The sequence below is a fragment of the Aphelocoma coerulescens genome, chromosome 1A (genome assembly GCF_041296385.1).
Source record: "Aphelocoma coerulescens isolate FSJ_1873_10779 chromosome 1A, UR_Acoe_1.0, whole genome shotgun sequence".
NCBI classification, from domain to species: domain Eukaryota; kingdom Metazoa; phylum Chordata; class Aves; order Passeriformes; family Corvidae; genus Aphelocoma; species Aphelocoma coerulescens.
The window spans coordinates 65,291,462-65,312,210 of record NC_091014.1 but is presented as its reverse complement, the minus strand read 5'-3'; the positions used below and the strand labels follow the sequence as shown (position 1 = coordinate 65,312,210).

The 20,749-nt window shown below is 42.4% G+C and overlaps 1 protein-coding gene across 4 annotated transcripts in view; it reads right to left on the bottom strand.

Annotated features, from left to right (window-relative positions):
• Positions 1-1,497: 1,497 nt before the first annotated feature.
• STK38L (serine/threonine kinase 38 like) overlaps positions 1,498-20,749 on the bottom strand; it is a 46,001-nt gene continuing 26,749 nt past the window's right edge. For all 4 annotated transcript variants that reach the window (XM_069003291.1, XM_069003293.1, XM_069003292.1 and 1 more), the window contains exons 2-14: positions 19,985-20,129; positions 18,179-18,230; positions 16,796-16,918; positions 16,176-16,259; positions 14,414-14,537; positions 13,696-13,850; positions 12,702-12,804; positions 12,025-12,086; positions 10,386-10,503; positions 10,096-10,219; positions 7,768-7,863; positions 6,795-6,886; positions 1,498-5,618 (exon numbers count right to left, since the gene is read on the bottom strand). In XM_069003291.1, the coding sequence (XP_068859392.1) occupies positions 5,491-5,618; positions 6,795-6,886; positions 7,768-7,863; positions 10,096-10,219; positions 10,386-10,503; positions 12,025-12,086; positions 12,702-12,804; positions 13,696-13,850; positions 14,414-14,537; positions 16,176-16,259; positions 16,796-16,918; positions 18,179-18,230; positions 19,985-20,118 (1,395 nt within the window). In that variant the 5' untranslated portion in view covers positions 20,119-20,129 and the 3' untranslated portion in view covers positions 1,498-5,490. The remainder of the gene's footprint in view (positions 5,619-6,794; positions 6,887-7,767; positions 7,864-10,095; positions 10,220-10,385; positions 10,504-12,024; positions 12,087-12,701; positions 12,805-13,695; positions 13,851-14,413; positions 14,538-16,175; positions 16,260-16,795; positions 16,919-18,178; positions 18,231-19,984; positions 20,130-20,749) is intronic.

Below are 20,749 nucleotides of genomic sequence, written 5' to 3'. Positions count from 1 at the left end.
TGCGTTGGAAAGATTCATTTCCTCTCACACCCACTGTTCCTGAGTGATGAAGTATCCAAACCCTGGTGCTAGTTCAGTGCATGACAGCCACACCAATTTTCCCTTCAGCTGTCCCAGTATCAATGCACCTGGAACCCGTGGTTTTTAGGAGCAGGCATTCCATGCTGCAGAGCCTGGCACGGCTGAACCCAGCGTGGCAGGGCCTGCATGCACCTTTAGAACCCACTTTCACTTGGGAAATCAAACTGTGGGACAGGCATTTTAGTACCTCTCTGACATTTAAAATTCAAACCTGTAATGAATCACATTACCTTAGAGAAATGGAACCACAGAACCGTGAAGGTTGGAAAAGACCTCCAAGATTTTTTGGATCCAACTTGTGACCGATGCCCACCTTGTCACCCAGACCAGAGCACTGAGTGCCACGTTCAATCTTTCCTTAAAAACCACCAGGGATGGGGACTCCAAACCTCCCTGGCCAGCCCCTGACAACCTTCTTCATTACCAAATACATTAAGCACTTCCCGAACTACAAATGTATCCCTGCCTAGTCCAGAGCTGGGAGCCACTATCGTCCTCACTCCCAAGACAGACTGTTTGGATACTCCTCCCTTCTCCTTCCTTAGGAAGATTGTCAGAAAAAGCCTTTTATTGCCCAAAGCATAATTGCTTTGCTTAGATACCAGGCACACTTTGTAGAAGAACAAAGAAATGAAAAATGTAGATGTTTGGAGTATGTCTTATAAACCCTAAATTAAGATCACATTTTAAAAGAGATTTACTAATGCTGAAGGCATAGCCTTCATATTTTCCATTCAAGTGCTTTTTCTGAGGAATACCTGATTTGGAAACACAAGGAGGTAAAGAACTAAACCTGTATTTCCTTATGATGTGTAGCTCTACCATACAATCACGCACAGGTAAGGGAAGAAAAGGGTGATCCCATTAAACAGAACTTGCAAAATTCTGTTGTATTTTTACCTTTACTGAGGGCAGGAATTCTGGAGTGGAGGGAGGGATGCCCCTTGTTCTTCTCAGGAGGGCTCCACACAAGGCCAGGCAGTGGCTGCTCACTTCTCTTGGCTTTCAGCTGCTCCACTCTGATCACTTTTTTACACAACTTTCACTGCATCTGCTGCTGCCGCTCTGAACTTGGCAGGGAAAGTGGAACAGTAGGACAGAAAGGTTTCTATAGTGGATCAAAGGACACAGCTGCCTGTGGAAGTCTTTCCTGGATAAATTACAGCCTATGGGGAAGGTAAGACTCTGGAGATCAGTAACCATTTGAGAAGCAGCTTCTTCACGTGACTGCAGGTGGGACAAGTCAAACAATATTTGCTTTCTCTGCTTTCTGATTGAGTGTAACAACACTGGGGTGTTTAATTGTCTGTGGAATTCAAGATGAGAATCCACAAAATAGGATCTCAATTCCTTAGATGCCTCCCATTCTGGAAGAGAAATCCAGTACACCAGGGTGAAAGAAACGAAAACTGCGACTTTACAAAAAGAATGCTACTTTTATTTTCAAATGCTGTAAAAAGCCTCATATAAATTTTTATAATGCTTCTATGTAACTTTCCCAACCACAACTAATGAAACAGTCTAGGAAAAATATAGCAGTTGCCATTTTGACTCCGAGAACGAGCTGCTGTGAGATCCCAACAGTAAAAGGACAAGGTACGGTGTGTTACAACGCCTGTACTTGCTCTTCTTATTGAGAAAGTGAGAGCACTTCCTAAGCATTACCTGGGCTAGGCTGCAGCATTCCCTGCTTGCTGGGCACAGGAGGAATGTCAGCCCTAGGGAAGGAGCTGACAGCAGAGCTGTGTGCCATTCCTGGTGCCCATTCCTGGTGCCCCCAGCTGATCTCCCCCCAGCAGGTGCCCTTATCCCAGACTGTCTCCAACGGCTCAGGTGGGGAACAACTGACCTATAAAAATAACACTTCTATAACTCTCCAGCAAGGCAAATTGAACAGTGCAAATGCAGTATCAACAAGATTTGATTTCTGAATGCTGGCAATTTTTTTTTTAACTCCTTCTGCACACGAGACAACCTCTGCTGATGTCCTGTACCTAAGGCCACTCACTCGCGCTGATTGGAGATGGAATGAAGTGCGAAAGCTCAGCTGCAGTTCCCAATCCAAGCTTCCTCCCCACTTTCAGGGAATTCTGATCCAGAATTTGGATTCAGGCTCTCCACTTCCATCGATGCACTCAAGTTTCCCCTGCTGGAATAGGTAAACGTCCCAGCAAACCTCTGATAACAATTTGCATACACAATTCCACGTTTTAACAAAAGCTTAACAAAACATACTTCCAGAAAATAAATTTTCACATGGTTGCAATCATCAAGCCATTTCAGGATCTTTGGTACTCCAAGAAAAATAAATGGCACAGTGACAAACATTGCCAAAGGAAAACACACAACCATCCAAAGGAATCAGACAGAAATAACAAAACTAAAGATATGTTGCACTTCCTTTTTTTTTTTTTTGAAAGCCAGTGTAGATTAACCTGCTGTTCTCTTTAATCCATTACAGTGTCACAGTTTCACCTTTAAAAAAAAAAACCCTATCATCCTAAAAGCAGTAGTTAATATTGTTTAACTTGACTTACTGATTAAAATAACGCTATGTTTACAAAAAAATTTTAAAAAGTCAACTACCACAATACAGGAGTTTATGCTAGATAGGCTGCAGGCTGTTGTTTCCTTATGGATATAGCTCCTATGTGAGCACTGATATGATTAATCATCTGCAGTTTTAAATGAGTATTATCCTTAGTGTTGCAAATAGAAGGGTTGAGCTTTTTCCCGAGTTTGTAAACCAGTGAGTATGTACAGACATAGTTGTTTAATAGATAGCTTTAAATTAAGTGTGTATTTCTCTGCCCTCCCCTAAGCCCCACAGGAAAAAAAAATCACCAGTATCACTGCACATTTGCAGTTTCCATGAAACTGAGCTTGTCTCAACAAGTCTGAGCAAAGACTTCTTTGTAGGTCATGTTAATGGGGTTACTGTGCTCTTCTGAAAGGTGGTTTTTGCAGGAATTCCAATTCCAGTCCACACGGTGCCCCACGGATGAGACTGGAAATTAAAACCAATGAAAATTGTTTTGAATAGCAGTGTCTTTTGAGGCCAAGTTTGCATCTCAGGATTTTTTTTCTGCCTGAGCTTCCCTGTCTTGGAGTCAAGGCCTTAGGAAAGGCATTTCCTTTCCTGAGAAGCCTCAGGAGCTGCTGGGGCACTGGCAGAACAATGTCTGAAAGGTGGATTTAAGTGAGTTATTGTTTTTGTACAGCCTTTGGATGGCCACAGGTTGAGCCTCACCACACTGACAAGGCTAATAACAACACTGGAGAATTTTTAAGGACCTTGCCCCAGCAGCAGTACAGGGATGTTAATTAGTGTAGAGTCTGGGAAGCAAACCTGGGAGATCAGGGAGCTGTTCCCACCTCAGTCCAGCATTCAGGCAGAAGTTCAGCTTAGCTTTGCTCTGATGTAACACTGGACAGCCCTGAGGCACTGGCTACTCCTCTTTGAGAAGCTGAAGACTGAAACTGTTTGGTATAAATAACAGATATTAGATGCTTCAAGGGAAACAAAACCATGGAGGAAAGGCAGGATCAGGGAACCTGGCTGGATCAGGGAAGACTTCCTGCACATCACAGGCACTGATGCACAGAAATCTGGCAGGCAAATGGGCTCTTATGCAGCAGATGAACATCCCACTGTGTTTTTCAGAGCATACAAATAATTCAGAACAGCTGATACCACGGTGCCTAACAGCAATAAATATTTCTCTAACGGCTTTATAACAGTAGCTTCCATATTGCTGCAAAAGCTTGTCCAGTGGAATCTTTCCTACTGTATGCCAAAACATCCTGTGCTCCACTTGGAGTGGGCTGCAGACGTTTTAGGGTGCCTTTCACTGGTGTTCAGAGGGAGACAGCAACAGTGACTCTGCTTGTTCAGCCACTGGAGAATTGTTCATTGCTGTACAGCTCTTTTGACCAGAAAATGACAGCAGAGATCTCTGCTGTACTGTGACAGATTCAAAGCCCTGCAGATAAGCTGTGAGTGAGAAAGCTGTGAGGCAGAGAAAGTCACCAGTGACCAGATAACTGCAAACTGTTCAGGGAGTGCAAGTCAGTCCTGAACTGCTGCTGGGCTGATGAACAAAAGCAGAGCCTGCACATGGAGGTATTTCTGCTTCTGTTTCCTCTGCCCAGGGGAAGGAGACCTGGCTCAGCTGCCAGGTTGTCACCATCCTGCAGACTGGCCACAAGAACATTTAGGTGGTCCCTGAAAATTGGGCTGCAGGCTCAGCTGATCCCTTGTAAACCCATGGCCATGCCAGGTGGAGATACTGGAAGAAAAGGAGGCCACTGGAGAGTCTGAATCTAGTGGGACACTGTTTCCTCTACGTGAGCAGAGGCTGCTGTTCCGGAGAGAAGAGGTTAGAGCAGGATCCCTTCTGCCTGCAGCTGCTCAGGGAGGAAAAAAACAAAAAGCACCCATCTGAACACTTCTCTAGAACACATTTTGCAGAGAGAAAAGAGGATGTTTGAATTATGAGCAGCTCAAAGATTATCTGCTTTTGAGCAGAGGCAGGAATGCAGTCTTGGAAACTCTGCCATCTCCTCAAAACTTCGTATCAGAATGTTTCTCTTCTGCTAAAAATATTGATAATTTTTATTCAGATTCCTTTTTTCTTCTGAAATTACCAGCAGGCATCATCACCTCAAACAGCAGTACTGCCAACTATCATTTAAAGCAGAAAAACCACTAAACAGATCACAGGGACTGCCTCACTGCCACAGACTGTGGGAAAAGGGACAAAAGGGATGATGATAAAGGGCTGGTAAAATCCTGCACTGGGGGCAAGAGAGGGCACACAGGACACAAGGTGGCCCAGAAGACACTGCTATTTAAAATAATTCCATGTGCTACAGTCATGGGGGATCTGCAGACCACAAATGGAGCACCCCTGAGCAACTGCTCAGAGAGGTTTGCAAATGTGGACAGTTTTTTTATACTGCATATCTAAACCCCACCAGGTGAGCAGTACAACAACAGTGCTGCATCAAATGATATGTTTCCCTCCTGGGTGGATTAGATGGTTTACAGTACAAACAAAGCCACAGTACAGAGAGGCATAATTAACCGTTATCCACACGTAGGCAGTGCAGGAAAAGGGATGCATGTTCCTTTTATTCCAGTACCTTTGTATAATAAAGTTAACAAAAATATTCAAATATTTAAAAAAAAAAAAAAAAAGGAAAGAAAAAAAAAAGCAAAAAAAAAAAGCCAGCTGGCACTGCCAACTAATTCCTGTAGTAGTCTTAGAAATCCTAATCCTGTAGAATTTCTGTGTGAAATCGATGCGCACCAGAGTCGATGTGTTGATAACTAATGCCAAGTGGGCCTGGTGATGCAGCTACCTGAGGTTTGTGTTTGCAATTTCCTTTGGGGGGTTGTGTTCTGTTTCACAACTTCCCAGCTTTCATGTAGGAAGGGATGGAGCCACGCTGGGTGAGCCCTTCAAACCTCTTGTAGGTGTAATTGAGGAAAACCCAGTCTTTGGATTTGTAGTCAGGTTCCGTCGTGTTTGGCACTAGAATTCAGAAACAAAAGCAAACACACATTAAAACAGTTAAACCCAGGCTGCTTCTGAGAGGACTTTTCACAGAGCTAAACAGCTCTGAGCTCTTATTTCCTTAGTCAGCAGAAACTCCTGGAAGAAATAGTGTTTCTAATCAGGTCAGTTGCCTTTTGTCAATGGTCTGAGTTACAATTTCAGGATCGAACTCTGAAGCAGAAAAAGGTGGTGGTGGGGGGGGTTGTTTTGCTTTTTTTTTCTTTATTATGTCTACCCACTTTATCAGGCTTCCATACCTTGAGAGAAGCCTCTAACACACCCACAGGATACACAATTACAAACCCCTTGACATTTCTGATGTTCTGATTTTTAGGTATTTACATGTACAGTACTGTTTTCAGTGGGTCTGAAATGCCAAGATAATAGAGATGTTCTTGGCATTATGCAAATATGGGCTTAACCAGCTTAGGCACTGGAGATGAGTTGCTTTGCACCAAAAGGACAAACTTCCTCACCATTACACAAAAGCCATTTCAGAAAAGAAATAACCAACAGCTTTTGGATAATTCTTATGGCTGGTAACACAATTACACTTAGCAGACAGCAATTAATCACTGTTAAACATCTGCCAATCTTCAAGTAACTGAAACAATGGGACCTGGGACTATTTGTATGTCAGAGAACCAAGCCCTTTACATATGCAAATTTCCTATAACTAGCCAAGAGAAATCAACAATTTAAAAAAAACCCTGAAGTGATTTACAGAGCCCCCCAGGTTCGTGAATTACTGTGTTCAGTAATCAACTGTCTGAAAATTCTTACCCACAAATATCTCAACAATTATGTTTGGCACAAACCTCAAAAGTCATTGAAGATGAACAGCAAATCAGTGCATGATGTTTTACCAGAATCTGGTTAGACAGACTGCCTGGCAGAAAACTCCACTGCTTTCTGTGCTCACTACCTGTGCAAACTGTTTTTACCAATGGCTTTGACTCAAAATCTCTGGGCTTTGCAGCTGTGAGAGATCACAGGTTTACACTCATATTTCAAAGAAAACATAGAGACTTGATCTAGAGACTAACTTGATGAGGGCATCAGAAAAATGAATATAAACAACAAAAAAGGTATCTGTGGAGTATTCTGGCATGTCCCAGATGGAAATTTGGAATGTGACAATGGCAGTCTCACCTGGCTGTAAAATGTCTGATTCAGGAAATTCATCGAAGTTGGAAGTATCATCAATACTCTTGATTTCTATAGGGATTGCAGCTGGTCTTTCCCTGCAAATAAAGATAAATGCCAGAAGAGTGAATATTGGGAAATGAGACATTAAGTTCCAGCTTTAACTTCACTTTTTACACTTACAACTTCCTTTAATGCAGAGCACAAAGGTTCCACTGAGTGCATCACAGATGAATGTGACTCTGCTGTTTGCTGACACCATGGGGAGATTGTTTGGTTCCCTGTCCCTGTTGGTGTCTTCCTGGCAGGCTTGGGGCAAACATCATTTTCCCATTAAGGGAGAGAACATTCCACACTTATCTGCCACACAGCCATCACCATGATCTTGTCACCAGCCACCATTGTGGTTACTCTGTTTCACAAACACAGCCCAGCAGGATTGCACTTGCTGCCAGAGCCTTATAATTCCAATGCTCATCAGCCTGGACCTCATCCAATACCATTGGACTGCAGCTCCTCTTTGTGACACTCAGCATCTCTCTCCCAAACCAGGCTGGCTCTGCTTTAGCAGCTCCACAGTCAGGGAGCCCTTGAAGGAGTTTTAAGGTGGCTTTTGAAACTGCCCAAGGAATCTGTCCCCCCAAAACATTCACACTGGGACAGAGCACTGTGGGAAAGGCAGTGATTTACACCTGTAAACTCATCACAGTTCTAATTAAATCCACAGCCACCCTACAACAATTTCTTTCCGTTCTGGGCAGTCTGGAGCAATCTGAGGTATCTCAAAACAGTTAAACTCTGATCATTTCTGTGAATGTCAGCAAGGCCTGAAAACCTTCAGTGTAACCCACCTACTGCCAGTAGCTGCCTTTCAAAATGAAAGATAAATTGGAAATAATTGTCCTTGACATCATATTACATGAAATTCTTGCTTTCATGGCTTTTATTCTCCCTGTAAAACATGTGTGTATATACATACCTGATATGTCCCCAGTCTACTCCTTCAAAAAATGGATGACTTTTTATTTCCTCTACTCCATTGCTACCAATTCTATTTTCTGAGTCAATACAAAACCTGGAAAAGGGGAAAAAACAAAGGGAATGTTATGATAAATTCAGACAGAAGCAACAGTATCCAGTATCAAGAATTTCAAGAAGTTCTTTCAATTGTTCCCCACCACTTGGGGTAACCTCAAAGCAGCCCATTGCATCTAGGAGAGAAGGGAAATACCAGAAGCAGAACATTGTTAAATCCCAGAACAAAAAGCTATGATGCCAATGACTAACACCTTTTCTAAACTGCTGCATCCCCATTTTCCAGGTTTGTGAAAAGTTGCTGCATGTTCTAGTAAGATCAGTTTGGAATGGAGGCTTAAATCCTTACTACTGAGAACTCCTCTGCATGTTCTCAACTACTTAAACATCCATGTTTCAAAGTCAAACAAAGAATGGATATACTTAGTAAATCAGGACTGCTCTCTGTTGTCATATTTTGGATCCCAGTGAGCCAGCCCATTCCAAACATGCCATGGCCCTATTCTCCCCCTTCCCTCTCCTCAGAGGTGCAGGTGGTGCAAAGACCTGGGGGCCTGTTTCTGATACAGCCCTGCTGCATAACCTCAGCTCAGACCACAGAAGAAATTGTCAGTTTATAAGGAGCAGGAAGAAAAAGGTGAAATTGGAGACAGAGACAGGATTGGTGAGAGGGGAACTGTTACCTGTTCGAGCAGGCCAGACAGGAAAAGCCTAAAATCCTAAAGAATGAAAATAGGGTGGTGGAAGCTCTCTGACAGCAACTCAGTGACCTCAGGGATTTGTTCCAGGGAACAGCAGAGGCTGACCCTTCTCCTCTGGACTAATGCTGAGCTGGCTGGAAAAGCCTCTCAAGTATCTCATCCATTTGCTCAGAAATTCATTAAATCCCAGCCATCTTCTGCATGTGTAGCATAGCAGGTTAGGCTATAAACTGTCTCCAATGATAAATTAAAGTTCTTTTGCTTGTAGTTGGGTGTCACTGGGGAAGAAAACCTGCCTGTATTTGTATTGCAGCCCAGCAGGCTGGGTGGTGCCCAAGGACTAACAGCAGATCTCAAACCCTGTAACAACACCCAGCCAGAGCAGCCACAGGATTTGTCAGGCTCTATCTAAACCTGATCTTATTTTAGTTTGGATTTATCTGCATCCATAACAAATACCTTTAACTTTGTCTGCATCTCCCTTAAGCCAAAACACACATTGTCCAACTTGTCCAAGCCATAATGAACAAAGTACCCAAAATGCCCAGATGGTTGTTGTCCAACCTGTTTTGACCTCATTTTAGTAGATTACCTATAACTAAGATGTTTTGCCCCAATTTTAACCCTTCTCCTTGTGGAGACAAACTGATAAATTCAAGTAGTCACGTAAGTAGATGCATGAGCAAGATATGCTAACAAATACACTGAAATCTCTAAAAATTCCCCAAACACAGCCAGGATTGAGGAGGAAGAAATACACAGCAGTAATGCTGTACTCTGTCCAGCAGAGAACTTGGGATGCTGACAAGGAAGGTTGAGCAGAACACTAGAGAAAGAGACACCAAAAGTGCAATGTAACTGTTTTACACAAACTTATTCATGAGGCTTAGCAGCAATTTAATTTTTTGAACAGTAAGTATCACTAACTGGATGCAGGGTAACTGTTTCTTGTATTTGTTATGTTTCTGTAGGTTACTGGAGCACTGCTTGAACTAATAATAAATTCTAGTTTTGTGAAGCACATTCCCCTTTTTGCCTGTAACAAAACTGTATAAGGCTATAACGTTAGCTTTGAAAAGGAAAAAAAGGAAAAAATATCAAACCCAAAACGAGTGTGCCCCCTAAACCCTCCCAGGACAAGAGAGTACTTCTGCCTGACCTTGTCACCAAAACCCTCACAAAAGCCTCAATGCAAATTAAAAATTGGGATTTTGAAAGAAATGAGTAAATCCAAAACATCCAAAGATTTCTGTTCAGTGCATTAAATGCTGGTGAGTGGTTATTTTCTTGCCCCCTCTGAGAAGAGAAAAATTCTGTGTTAATCACTTTATTTTTGGTCTGCTCTGTTTCTCCTTATACCATGGTACAAATCAAGATCATTCCAGCTTATTTCTTCATGTTAAACAAATGGCAAAGGGAAAAAGACTTAAAAAAAAATCCATCAAGGATGGTGACAGAAGAAACCAGCCTTCCCTCCAACATAAAGCTTCCTTCAGACAGAACAGGAATTTACCCCGATGGAAGATGACCCTGGCTGGGCAAGAGGCCAGAATTGGGTTTTTCTTACTGACCTTAGAATTAAATCCTTTGCTTTCTCTGAAATGGGCACCTCTGGAGGAAATACCAACGTTTCTTTCCAGTTCATAACTTTCCTGTAAGTCTCTTGTGGTGTTTCTGAGCAGAAAGGTGGATACCCTGCACAAACAAATAAAAAATTCATAAACTTTTCCCAGAAGAGCAGTGAGCTCTGCTTTTGTCACTGGGGCTCCCAAATCTAACAAATATTAGCCAGAGGTTTTCTCTTCTAACAAATGGACCCTGTTACCTTTGAACAACTCTTAAGCTGGGGTTTTTCACATACCTATTAGCATTTCATACATAATCACTCCCAAGGACCACCAGTCACACAGCTTGTTGTACCCAGTCTGCATAAACACTTCTGGAGCAATATAGTCTGGGGTTCCAACAGTAGAATATGCCTGGAAAAAAAGTATAATCTCTTTAAAAGATAAATACTGTGGTTTTACACTTTGCAATACCTTTTCCTGGGGATTCACATACAGGATCTTGCTGTTTAGGTGAGCAAGAATTAATTAGAGAATTCACAGGAACTAAAATCCCAGTAATATTATTCTTTTATAATTCTTTTATAACAAACAGAGAGAACCTCGAAAATAAATGGAAATCATCCTCTTTAACATGACGCAATCATAGAATACTGCAACTGCAATATCAGAAGGTCCTCTTAGCTAAAGTTTCAGGTAGCTGCTTTACAAAAATACCCAAGAAGTTCTATTGTTGTGGTCTTTGTTTACTTTTAAAGGCATAATCAGTGGTAGATTCCCAAGTGTGACACTCACGATACACAAGCTGGGTATTGGGAATTTCTCTTAACTGGTGAAAAATCTTCCATGGGGCAGGAGGGAGAGAAAAAAACCCAAAACCTGACAAAAAAAACCCCTCAAGACCAAAAAAATCCTCCAAAAGCAGTTTTCCCACAAAAATACTTTACTTTCATTTGTCTGACCATAAAGAAGCACTTTGTTGGATTGAACAGACCCGAGACATTTAGGATTGAACCAATGGAAAAGTGAAAATGTGGCTCCTTTTCCAACAGTGTTGATGCAAATTGTCATTCTGGCCTTTCACTGTCTCTGTGGGACTGTTCTTCACCACACAGTTCTGCCACATCAGCCTTCACTGGACTTGAGAAAGTGTCTTTTCAGGGATCTAATTCCAGGCTGGAATAAGGCTGTGAAATACAGTCCCATGAGGCAGTGTGGTGCTTGCAATGTAATCTCTATGTCTCATGAAGAAAGAAGAGACAACCCTGAAGGTTTTTAGGAATACTGCAGTAGATGACTTTTTAAAAAGAGTGTGGAAAAATAAAAGGTTCCAAAATTTGACAGCTGAGGTTTTTTGGTGAAAATCATGGGCAGGGATGAAAGTCTGAAATCCCATGGCTGACAGACACTTTGCTTTGGTTCAGTTCATGCCACAACTCCCCCTATTACGTGACCACTCCTCATCACAAACCCAGGCTGGAGCACTCCAGTGCCAACACCCTCCCACAGCCTTTCCACCACATTCCCATTGAGCAGAATGGGAATTCCCCCCAATTCTCTAGAGAGGAATCCTGCAGCCACACATCTGCTTGTGACTGAGCTGCAGGAATCAGAGCCAGGAGTCCACGTTGCCCACACCAGGTCAGTGCTGCAGAGAGCTCCAGACACACCTTGGCCACATGGCTGCTGACATCTGAGGTCTTGGGCCATGTGCTCACAAGGGAAACAAAGGCATAGAGAAGAGCAGGGTCTTGCTATTCCAACCTGGACCCCCTTCTTTTGAGTTATTTGTGATTTTGGGAGCTTGTAGAGAGTGACATATGAGGGCCTTGCAGGTTTTAAGAACCAGGAACACTAGCATTGAGTTTTAGTTTAACATTTTGTGTAAATAGTTTAAAAGCAAAACAAAAATTATACATTATTTAATTAACTCACCAGCTGTCGCCTGTTCTTCTTCCATGTTTCTGCTTTCCTCTTTGAGTTCATATTCTGAAATGCTAATTTACAAAATAGTTATTAAATTAACAATTGCATTTGTGAGAATGAAGAGAAAAAACATTTATAGGGTTCCAGTTTTAAATAACTATTTTGTATATTTAGAATCCTTTAGTCTGGAAACAAATACTTGATTATAACTGAAAATGGGAACATGAGAACAACTACTGTCCAATGCACAGCTGAAACTCATGTAAGTAGGACACCTCATCAGCAATTCTAAATTGGAACTTGCTAAAATTTTTAGATCAGCTTCTGAAAAGATTCATGAGACTGAAGTCACTGACTTCAGTCTTTTGGCACATGAAACCCATGTCCCTCCTGAAAGAGCAGTTCTGTAACTTCACTAGCATTATGAAAAAAACATTAAAATATAGATATATTACATTATGTGTATTCATATCTGTGTATGAACGTGCAAAAATGCATGGTTACTGCAGAAATCATAATTTCTTGCCTGTGAAATGCTCCCATGTCCCAGGGAACAAGCATTTCCAGTTTTCCAATTAAATGCAATCTGCCTGCCCCATCTTGCTTATCCCAGCAGAAACACAGGTACAATGTACAGCTGCAGCTCAAAACCATTTACATGTTAAACTAGGACAGCTCATACTCACAGAAGTCACTTGGTGGGTTGTGTGTGAGGTTCCTGTAGAACTCTGTTCTGTGGGCTTTCTTTAAACCTGTGCAGAGCCCAAAATCAGACAGCTTTACATGACCCTAAAAAAAAAAAATCATCAGAGAATGTGAAACCCTTATTTAGATAGGTAGTGCTTGGAAAAAAGACTTTTAATCACTGCACATGCCCTCTCAGGCCATGATGGACTGGCACAGGACAAGCAGGGAAGCAATGACTGAACCTTGCTGTTCTGGAAGGGTCTGTTTTCTCTTCAGCAGGCTGTGGCCTCCCAGGAATGGTGATACCTACAATTTCCCAACAGCTGAGGGCAGCTACTTTGCCTGCTTTTGTTTTGAGCTGGACACCACTTCGATTGAGAAAGCCTCCAGGACAAAATTCCTTTGCTTTGTTTTGATGGTAACCTTGGCTTTAATCAGGTTTCCAGACATCAGTGCAAGATAGAACCCATCAAACCTGACAGACTCGTGCATGCTGTGATAACACCTGGCCTCCATCATCTTAAAGATCTCTTCCAACCTAGATAATTCCAAGATTCTGTGATGCTTACTGAGTGCATTTCATGGCCAGAATGGTCAGTCTAACTGAGGGAGTTTCCACAGGTGAGTGGGTGATTAAATAAATGTAACTGTAGGAATTGAACACTTAGCATTGTCTGAATTGTCCATAGCTACTTCAAGATGCATGAAAGGAAGAGTATCACCTTTTAATGTGTATGAATATGAGCATCTGGTCACCCTGAGTAGGTTTTCTCCCTTAAAAGCCTTGCCTTAAATGGTTAAAAGGCTTCTCAGTAGGATTTGGCTTTGTTTAAGCATATTGGTGTTCTCCAAGGAAAACACAGTGGCCATTCCCTGCCTTCCGTCCAGCCAGTTTAAATCTCTGGGATGGCACCAGTGGCTCCCACTGCTCAGCAGCAGGATGTGCAGCCTGAGATCTTGGAAACACCAGCAGTTGGTGAGCCCAGTACATGCCTTGGCATCCAGCAGGAGGTTGTCTGGCTTGATGTCCCTGTGGATAAATCCCAGCTGGTGAATGGCATCGATGGCCAGCACCGTCTCAGAAATGTAAAACTGGGTCTCCTCCTCTGATAGAGTGTCCTTCTTCATTAGTAAGGTCATCATGTCACCTCATCAAAGAGAAGAAAATACAGCTTAGGGATCAGAACATTTTAAATCACAAGCCTGATGTGAATCACAAGACTATAAGAAACCCCAGTAGAATCCAAATTTAACCTTGTAACTAGCCTTATAGTTACTAATTATAAAACTATTACTGCAAGGACCTACAAACCCAACTTACTTTTTTAGTTGAAAATCCTAAACAGGAATTTTAATTGAATAGCCCAGGAAAATAGAGTTGATTTTTACACACATTAAATTTACTGCACAAACTGTTTGAACAAGGGCTTTTGTTTTGTTTTTACTGTTAATAGCTTCAGCTGTAAAAAGCAGAAATTTCTATTAGAATAATTATTTAATTAATTCAAGTCTATTTAATACCACTTCACAACCTTTTTCCTTCTCCTAAAAATCAGGAATGGTCACATGACTGGAACTTCACTTAAAAGCGTGTTAACATTTTTATTTTCACAAATTATACAGCATGTTTGTTTCTAACATTTTATAAAGCTGCCAACAAAAGCTAAGGAAGAAGTACCTCTATCACCTGATGCCACAGCACCCAGCTTACCTCCAGGTAAGAACTCCATGATCAGGTAAAGGTTCCTTTTATCCTGGAAGCTGTAAAACATTTTCACTACCCACGCTCCATCCGCTTCAACCAAAATATCTCTTTCTGCTCTGATATGGGCCACCTAAAATTTTTTTTTAATTATTATTATTAAAGGGCAAATATTGAAATATTTCAACAAAGAACATCACATTACACTCTTAGCTCCACCCCATCTTTTCATGACCTTTAGCCAAGGAACTATTTTTATAGCTCTTTCCATGCTCATATTTTCCATTATTTTTTACAAGATCCTAGGGTTTCTCTAGAAACACAAAGCACAGCTTGTTAAACTAGTTCTGTTTGTTAGAAAGAACTGACAGAGCTGGTGGAAAAAGTGCAGGTGAGTTCAGGAATATCTGACCTTGCTCAGGATATGCCAGTTCCAGCTAAGGCTTTGGAAAAATATATGCAAAGCTGCTACCCCATAATTTGCTGGAAATTAAGAATAATGGAGATTGGAGGAGGGGTGTGTGTTTTCACTACAATGTACCCTCATCCTGGAGGAAAAATTAAAGACATATGCATGGAAAAATATTTCTTGACAGCTGTAGGAAAAGCAGCGAACAGTCTTCTGCATCTCTTCCCCAGTTCTGCTGGTGAGGAACATCTTTACATGAATCTTGTCACAGGGCTGCATGGGACAAAGGTTCTCCCTCTGCAGGAGACACTCCAGCTGGGATTTATCTGCCTTTATTTAGTTCATTAGAAAGTATATCTTTCCACCCTCCACTCCTCAATGCAGCTCTAAAATACAATAGGAAAACTTTGCTTTAAAATAGCCAGGATTTCTCCCAGTGCTGCCAGGCTTGGAAAAAAAACCCACTAGATTTCTTCTTTTTATGTGTGTGTCCTCTGTTGCTCTCCATGGAACAAGCCAGGCAATGAAAATTCCAGCAGATAAACACTCTCCATGGAAGATCACTGTCCCAAACTGAATGTAGAGCATGAGCTCAGACTCCTTCCCACATCAGGTTCTGAAATGGGGGCAGCACCACACAAATCCTGGCTGCTCTGCACACCATGCTGCTCCTCTGGTTCCCTAAATTCAGGGCATGGGCTGCAGGAGACAAAATAATCTGTGCCAGGAAAAAGAAAAGTACCACTACTGCAGGGAAATGATGTGCAAATGATAGGTAAGGTTTGGTCTAGTATGAAAAAAGTCCTCTTTTATCTCTGGAGACACCCACCCTTGATTTCTTTGCTTTGTGGCACTGAAGTACTTGCTGTGTCCTCACAGTGAATTGTTAGCTAAAAAGTAAAAGCAAAAACCAAACCAAACAAAACCAAAGCAAATAAACCCCCAACAAGATTAGACCCAACTATAAAGCAAATCCAAGGAAGACAAAGCTGATGAACAATGTGATTTCTGCTGGCTTTCTTGAACAGAAAACATTAAATACCTCTGTTTTTACTTTGGCACAGGATTATTTTTCCAGAAGCATTTTCCTTGAAATGCAGTTTTACAGATTCAGTACTATCAGCTCCATGTTGATAAGGGGAGAAAAATAAAATCTTTGTCACTATTGCAAATTGGCTGTAAATAAAGTATTTTTTAAAATACAGTTACATGACCTTATTTCCTAACTTCTGCTTCTTTTGTGTTGTGGTAGCAACGCCATAGACCCTTTGGACTGCCAGACCATTACAGGGGCTTTCAAAGGTGGAAAATATTTTCTAGACAGGGTAAGTTTGAAATTTAGGGGACTTATAGATCACAAACCTGCTCTTTCTCCAGCATATCTGCTTTTCTCAGTATCTTCATTGCATAAATGTGACCTGTATCCTTCTTCTGAACGAGGCGGACCTTGAATGAGAAAGAGAGAACCCAAGTCAGTCTTCTCTGCCTCAGAAATCCACTGGAAAGCTCCCAATTGCCAGGCATGGAAAAAGTCTCTTGTTAAATTAAAAACACATTGAAAAAGGAATTATTCTGCACCATGTACAACAATAACACTAGGGAGGAACAGTTACTGTTTGAGGAAAAGTCAGCAGGCAGTCCAGGTAGCTTGGACTGTGTAGGTTAAAATTCAGGAGGAGAAATAACTGATGTTACACAGGGCAGAAAGGAGGTTTATCAAGAGGAGCTGTGCCACTGCAAATCCATAATTTCAGAGGGCCATGTGGGCAACATCAGTGTGGGAAGCCATGGGAAACTAAGCATCTTCCCAGAAGCCTTGGGAAATCAATGCATGGGATTAATCACTACATTTATCACGCTTGGAGAATGACACAAATAGCTGCCATTCTGCAATAAAACAATTCATTAAACTGTAATTAAAATGCTTCATTACAGTGGTCAGTCCCATTTCAATCTCCTGTTCAAGCAAAAATGCCACAAACCTCCCCAAATGCTCCTCTTCCTATGACTTTCAAAGACTCGAAGTCATCCAAGCCGAGCCTGGTCCTCTTGAGCCGCAGGAACTCCGTTTCCTTGCGAGCGTGCTGTGACCTGCGCAGCTTTTTCTGAGGACACAAACACAGGAATCCATCAGGCATTTGGCAGTAGAGAGTCAAGATATGCACCTTCCCTTCCTGGAAAGTTCTTCTCTGGAATTCCAACAGGAGAAAGACTTCTCCTTCTACATTTCTTTCTGAATTTCTCGAAGTATGATCCTTGAGTATGGTCTTTTCTATAGAAGCCTCAGGCACAGTTTCACCTTTTTTCTTGGTGGGTGGTGGTATTTTATTTTTATTACTTAGTTATTAAAAAAAAAAGAAAAATAATGAAGAAAAACTATCATACTGGTCCACAGTGTATCAGTCCCAAGGCCAAAGTCACTCTGAGGCAAGAACTCTTCATTTTGGGCAGCATGAAGGATCAATAAAAGCTGAAACTTGTACCCCACCAAAAAGAGGGATGACAGGCAACAAGGAGCTTAGCAAGCAGCAGAGGTCCTGGTTACAGATCTATAACAAAGTCCATTTGGTTTATGGCAGGCAAGCACTCAATTCTGAAAGAAAAATCTGTCCAAATTCCATCATATATTTCATCTGATGAAAATGTCACCGGGATTCACCCTGAGAGAAGACAAACGCTGCTCCCAAAAATGCTGAGATCTCAGAGACTGCTAAGGAGGACCCTCAATCAGGCACCTGCCAGACTCTGTGCTGGGATTACAGCATCCCTTAAAGCCACAAGATGGCAATACACACCCACACTCATTTCCCACTTCCCAGTAGTTACAGCAGTCACAAAAACTCAAAAAGGACTGAGACACTCTTCCTACTTATTTCCCAGCCTATCCTGAAGGCAGGCATGGTGTAATGGGCCTCAGAAAAGCAACTTATTGACCAAAGTTCTGAGAGATGGCAACCAGACTGAGATCCCTCCTCATCTGTATCCAAACGGAGCAAAAGTGTGACGGTTTATTGTTTAAATCAAGAAAAATTGGTGCAGCATTTTGTTTTCTACCCACTTTTAACCACAGGCCACCTTTTTTTTTCTTGCCAAATAAAATAGCAAACAGTTTTAATCTTTGAAAAGCTTGCTATATACTTGCTGTTACTATAAGAACTACAGGTAAGCATGAAAAGCTTTGTGAGTATCAGTCAAGCATACTCCCAGCTTCCCTAATAAAAAGGTTATTGATAGGGGCAACATTCATGTACAAAATAAAACTTACTGTCATGCTGGCTGATGTTTCTGTGAGCTCCTCATATGCCCATTTGAAGCAGTGGGACAAAAGCAAAGCAGTTTGTAAGGTTACTTAAAGCAGTATTTACCTCCTCATCTGCAAGGCCTTCCTCTTCCATAGCCACTTCCAGCTTCTTCTGCCTGCCAAGGGGAGAAATAGGGGATTGCACCTTTTATTATTTATTAAAACCAAACATAACACCACAGCAAGTCAACACCTTTGCTTCACATACTCCAGTTACTGAAGAATTTGCCTCAAATGGAAATCTGAAGGCAGACAGCCCCACTCCACCCAGTTACTCATTTGTGAACAAAGCTGTGGAAAATGTAGAAGCAAATTTAAGCACATGCTTATGTACTTGCAGAATCAGGCATTAAACATACATGAAAAAGGATGTTTAATGTTTACATCTTGCTGAATTAAAGCTGTTTTTATCAATTAGGATTACAAATTAGAATAAAAATGGTTTTTTTCACCATTTCTATCTCAGCTCCATCTCCCACACCCCAGTCTGCTCCAGCTTCCATCCCCTCTGTGTGACCACCTCCCCCTGGTCACACACCTGGTCCTGCCCCCCTTCCTCCCATGCCAACTAACCCTACTCCCCTGGATGCACCACCTTTCCTCCCAGTGTCCTGGCCAGGCTAGGGCTCACAGCTCCAACTCTTTCACTGGTGCCATGCCAGGCTGGGAGGTTCTGAGTGGGGAGCAAAGCCTGGGAATACTCCACAGGTGGCAGTGGTCAGCACGTGGCAGTGTGGCTGCAGGACCCCTTTTTATCCACCCACAGGATGCTTCTTTATAGCTGCCAGGGTGCAGCTTTCTGAAGGCTGGTTACCCCCAGCAGCAGGCAAGAATTCAAAGGCTTGGAGGCTGCTGGTGCCTCTCTGCACTTTAGGAAGTACAGCAGGATCCTCTAAATTAAAGGCCCTTGATAGACAGTCTATTCTCCTAACTAGAAGCAACTCCATTACATGGAATAATGACTAAATATGATGAAGAGAGAAACCCTGCTGCTTGACTGAAAACCCTTCAATTAAAAACATATTAGCAGGGGAATGATAATTTCACACAATGATGACAATCCAACTCAACATTCATTATAATCAAACACTTGGTGCTTTGACACTTAATTCAAGTGGCACTTACACCACCTCAGAGACAGGACTGGGCACTGCTGGGAGAAGCTGAGTGGTGATGACCATCACATACTCCCATGCAAGGAGTACCAGGCAGCACCACCCAGGCAGAATTTACAGATGAGGATTACATTATTCCCAAAAGTCTTCCTGCCCACCCAAGAGCCTCTCAAACCCTCCAGCATCAACCCCTTATTTCTTTGCTTCCCCCGATTTCCACACCAGCTCTCTGCCTCCTTTCCTTGCCCCATCACCCCATCAAACACCTCTCAGTCCTGTTCCCCATCTCCTATACACTCCCTCCTGCAGGGTTTAGGAGTCCTGGCATGAGCTCCATGGTGTAGAGCAGGAACAGACACCACAGCCACTGCCTTATCCCAAACCAAGCTCCCACCCCACAGCAGCTCTGCAGAGTTCATTCCCTGGGGCACATGCAGAGGAATCAGAGGTCCCCAACCCCACATGGAAGGGGAAACCTCACATGTACTGCAAAATAAGACTCTGCACAGAGCAGTTTCTACAAGGTAACTCTGAGGAGGTAAATTGCATGAAAACATCAGACGTGGAGGTCCTTGATCACTCAGGGACTGGGATGTTCACCGGTCCCTCCAAAGACAGCCTGTGCCCTCCAGGAATTCACTCCCTGCCACCACATATAGAGAAACTTCCCAGAGCTGTCCCATTGCTGTGGACTGAAGTGCCCTTGAACAAACACCAAGAACAGCTGCAGAAGGGTGAGGAAGCAGAGGCAGTACCTGGTTTCCCTCTCCTCGTGCTGTATGATTAGGTTGCTGTAGAAATTCTCCAGCGTGAGTTTGGCCACCGTCACTCGCTCCCGGGTGTGGTTACTCATGGGAAAGGATGTTGTAGTCCCTGCAGTCATCGCCATGGTAACATGTACTGAAACAGAGCAGGTCAAATCATTACTCACTTCAAAAAGAAAATTTAAAAAATATATATTCCTCTTTCCCACTCTCCAGCTCCAAATTCTTAGGCACTCCAGAATTCATAGTAAAGGCACTGTTCTTTAGACATAAGAAACTCCATTAAAAGCTGCCTAATAAAATTATCCCAAGATAGCAGGGGGATGTGCTACCCACTCTCTAAAAAATAACATGTTGGCAAAACAAAGAATGAATCATAGCAAAGAGCACTGCATGCTCTGGGCAGCTCACCCAGCTGTGCTTGTCCACAAATAAGGAAAATGTCCCTCTGGCAGACCTGGGCCCAGCCTGGGGGAGGGAAAAGGAAAAGGGGAAGGAGGGGGAAGGATCAGGCAGCTCCCAGAGCTGGACTTGTCACAACTCTATGACAATTTCAAACTCCAAAAATTCTAGATGCTAAAAAAAAGGATGGGATAAAATGAGACAGCAAGTGGACCAAATCCCTAACCCCAGTCCAGAGGAAAAGTTATTTCAAGGATAAAAACAACCATCAAATATATTTGAATTTTAAAGCTGCTCCACAAAACTACATCTGTCCAGGTGGTACTTTTGGCTTAAGGTACATGGTCACTGGGC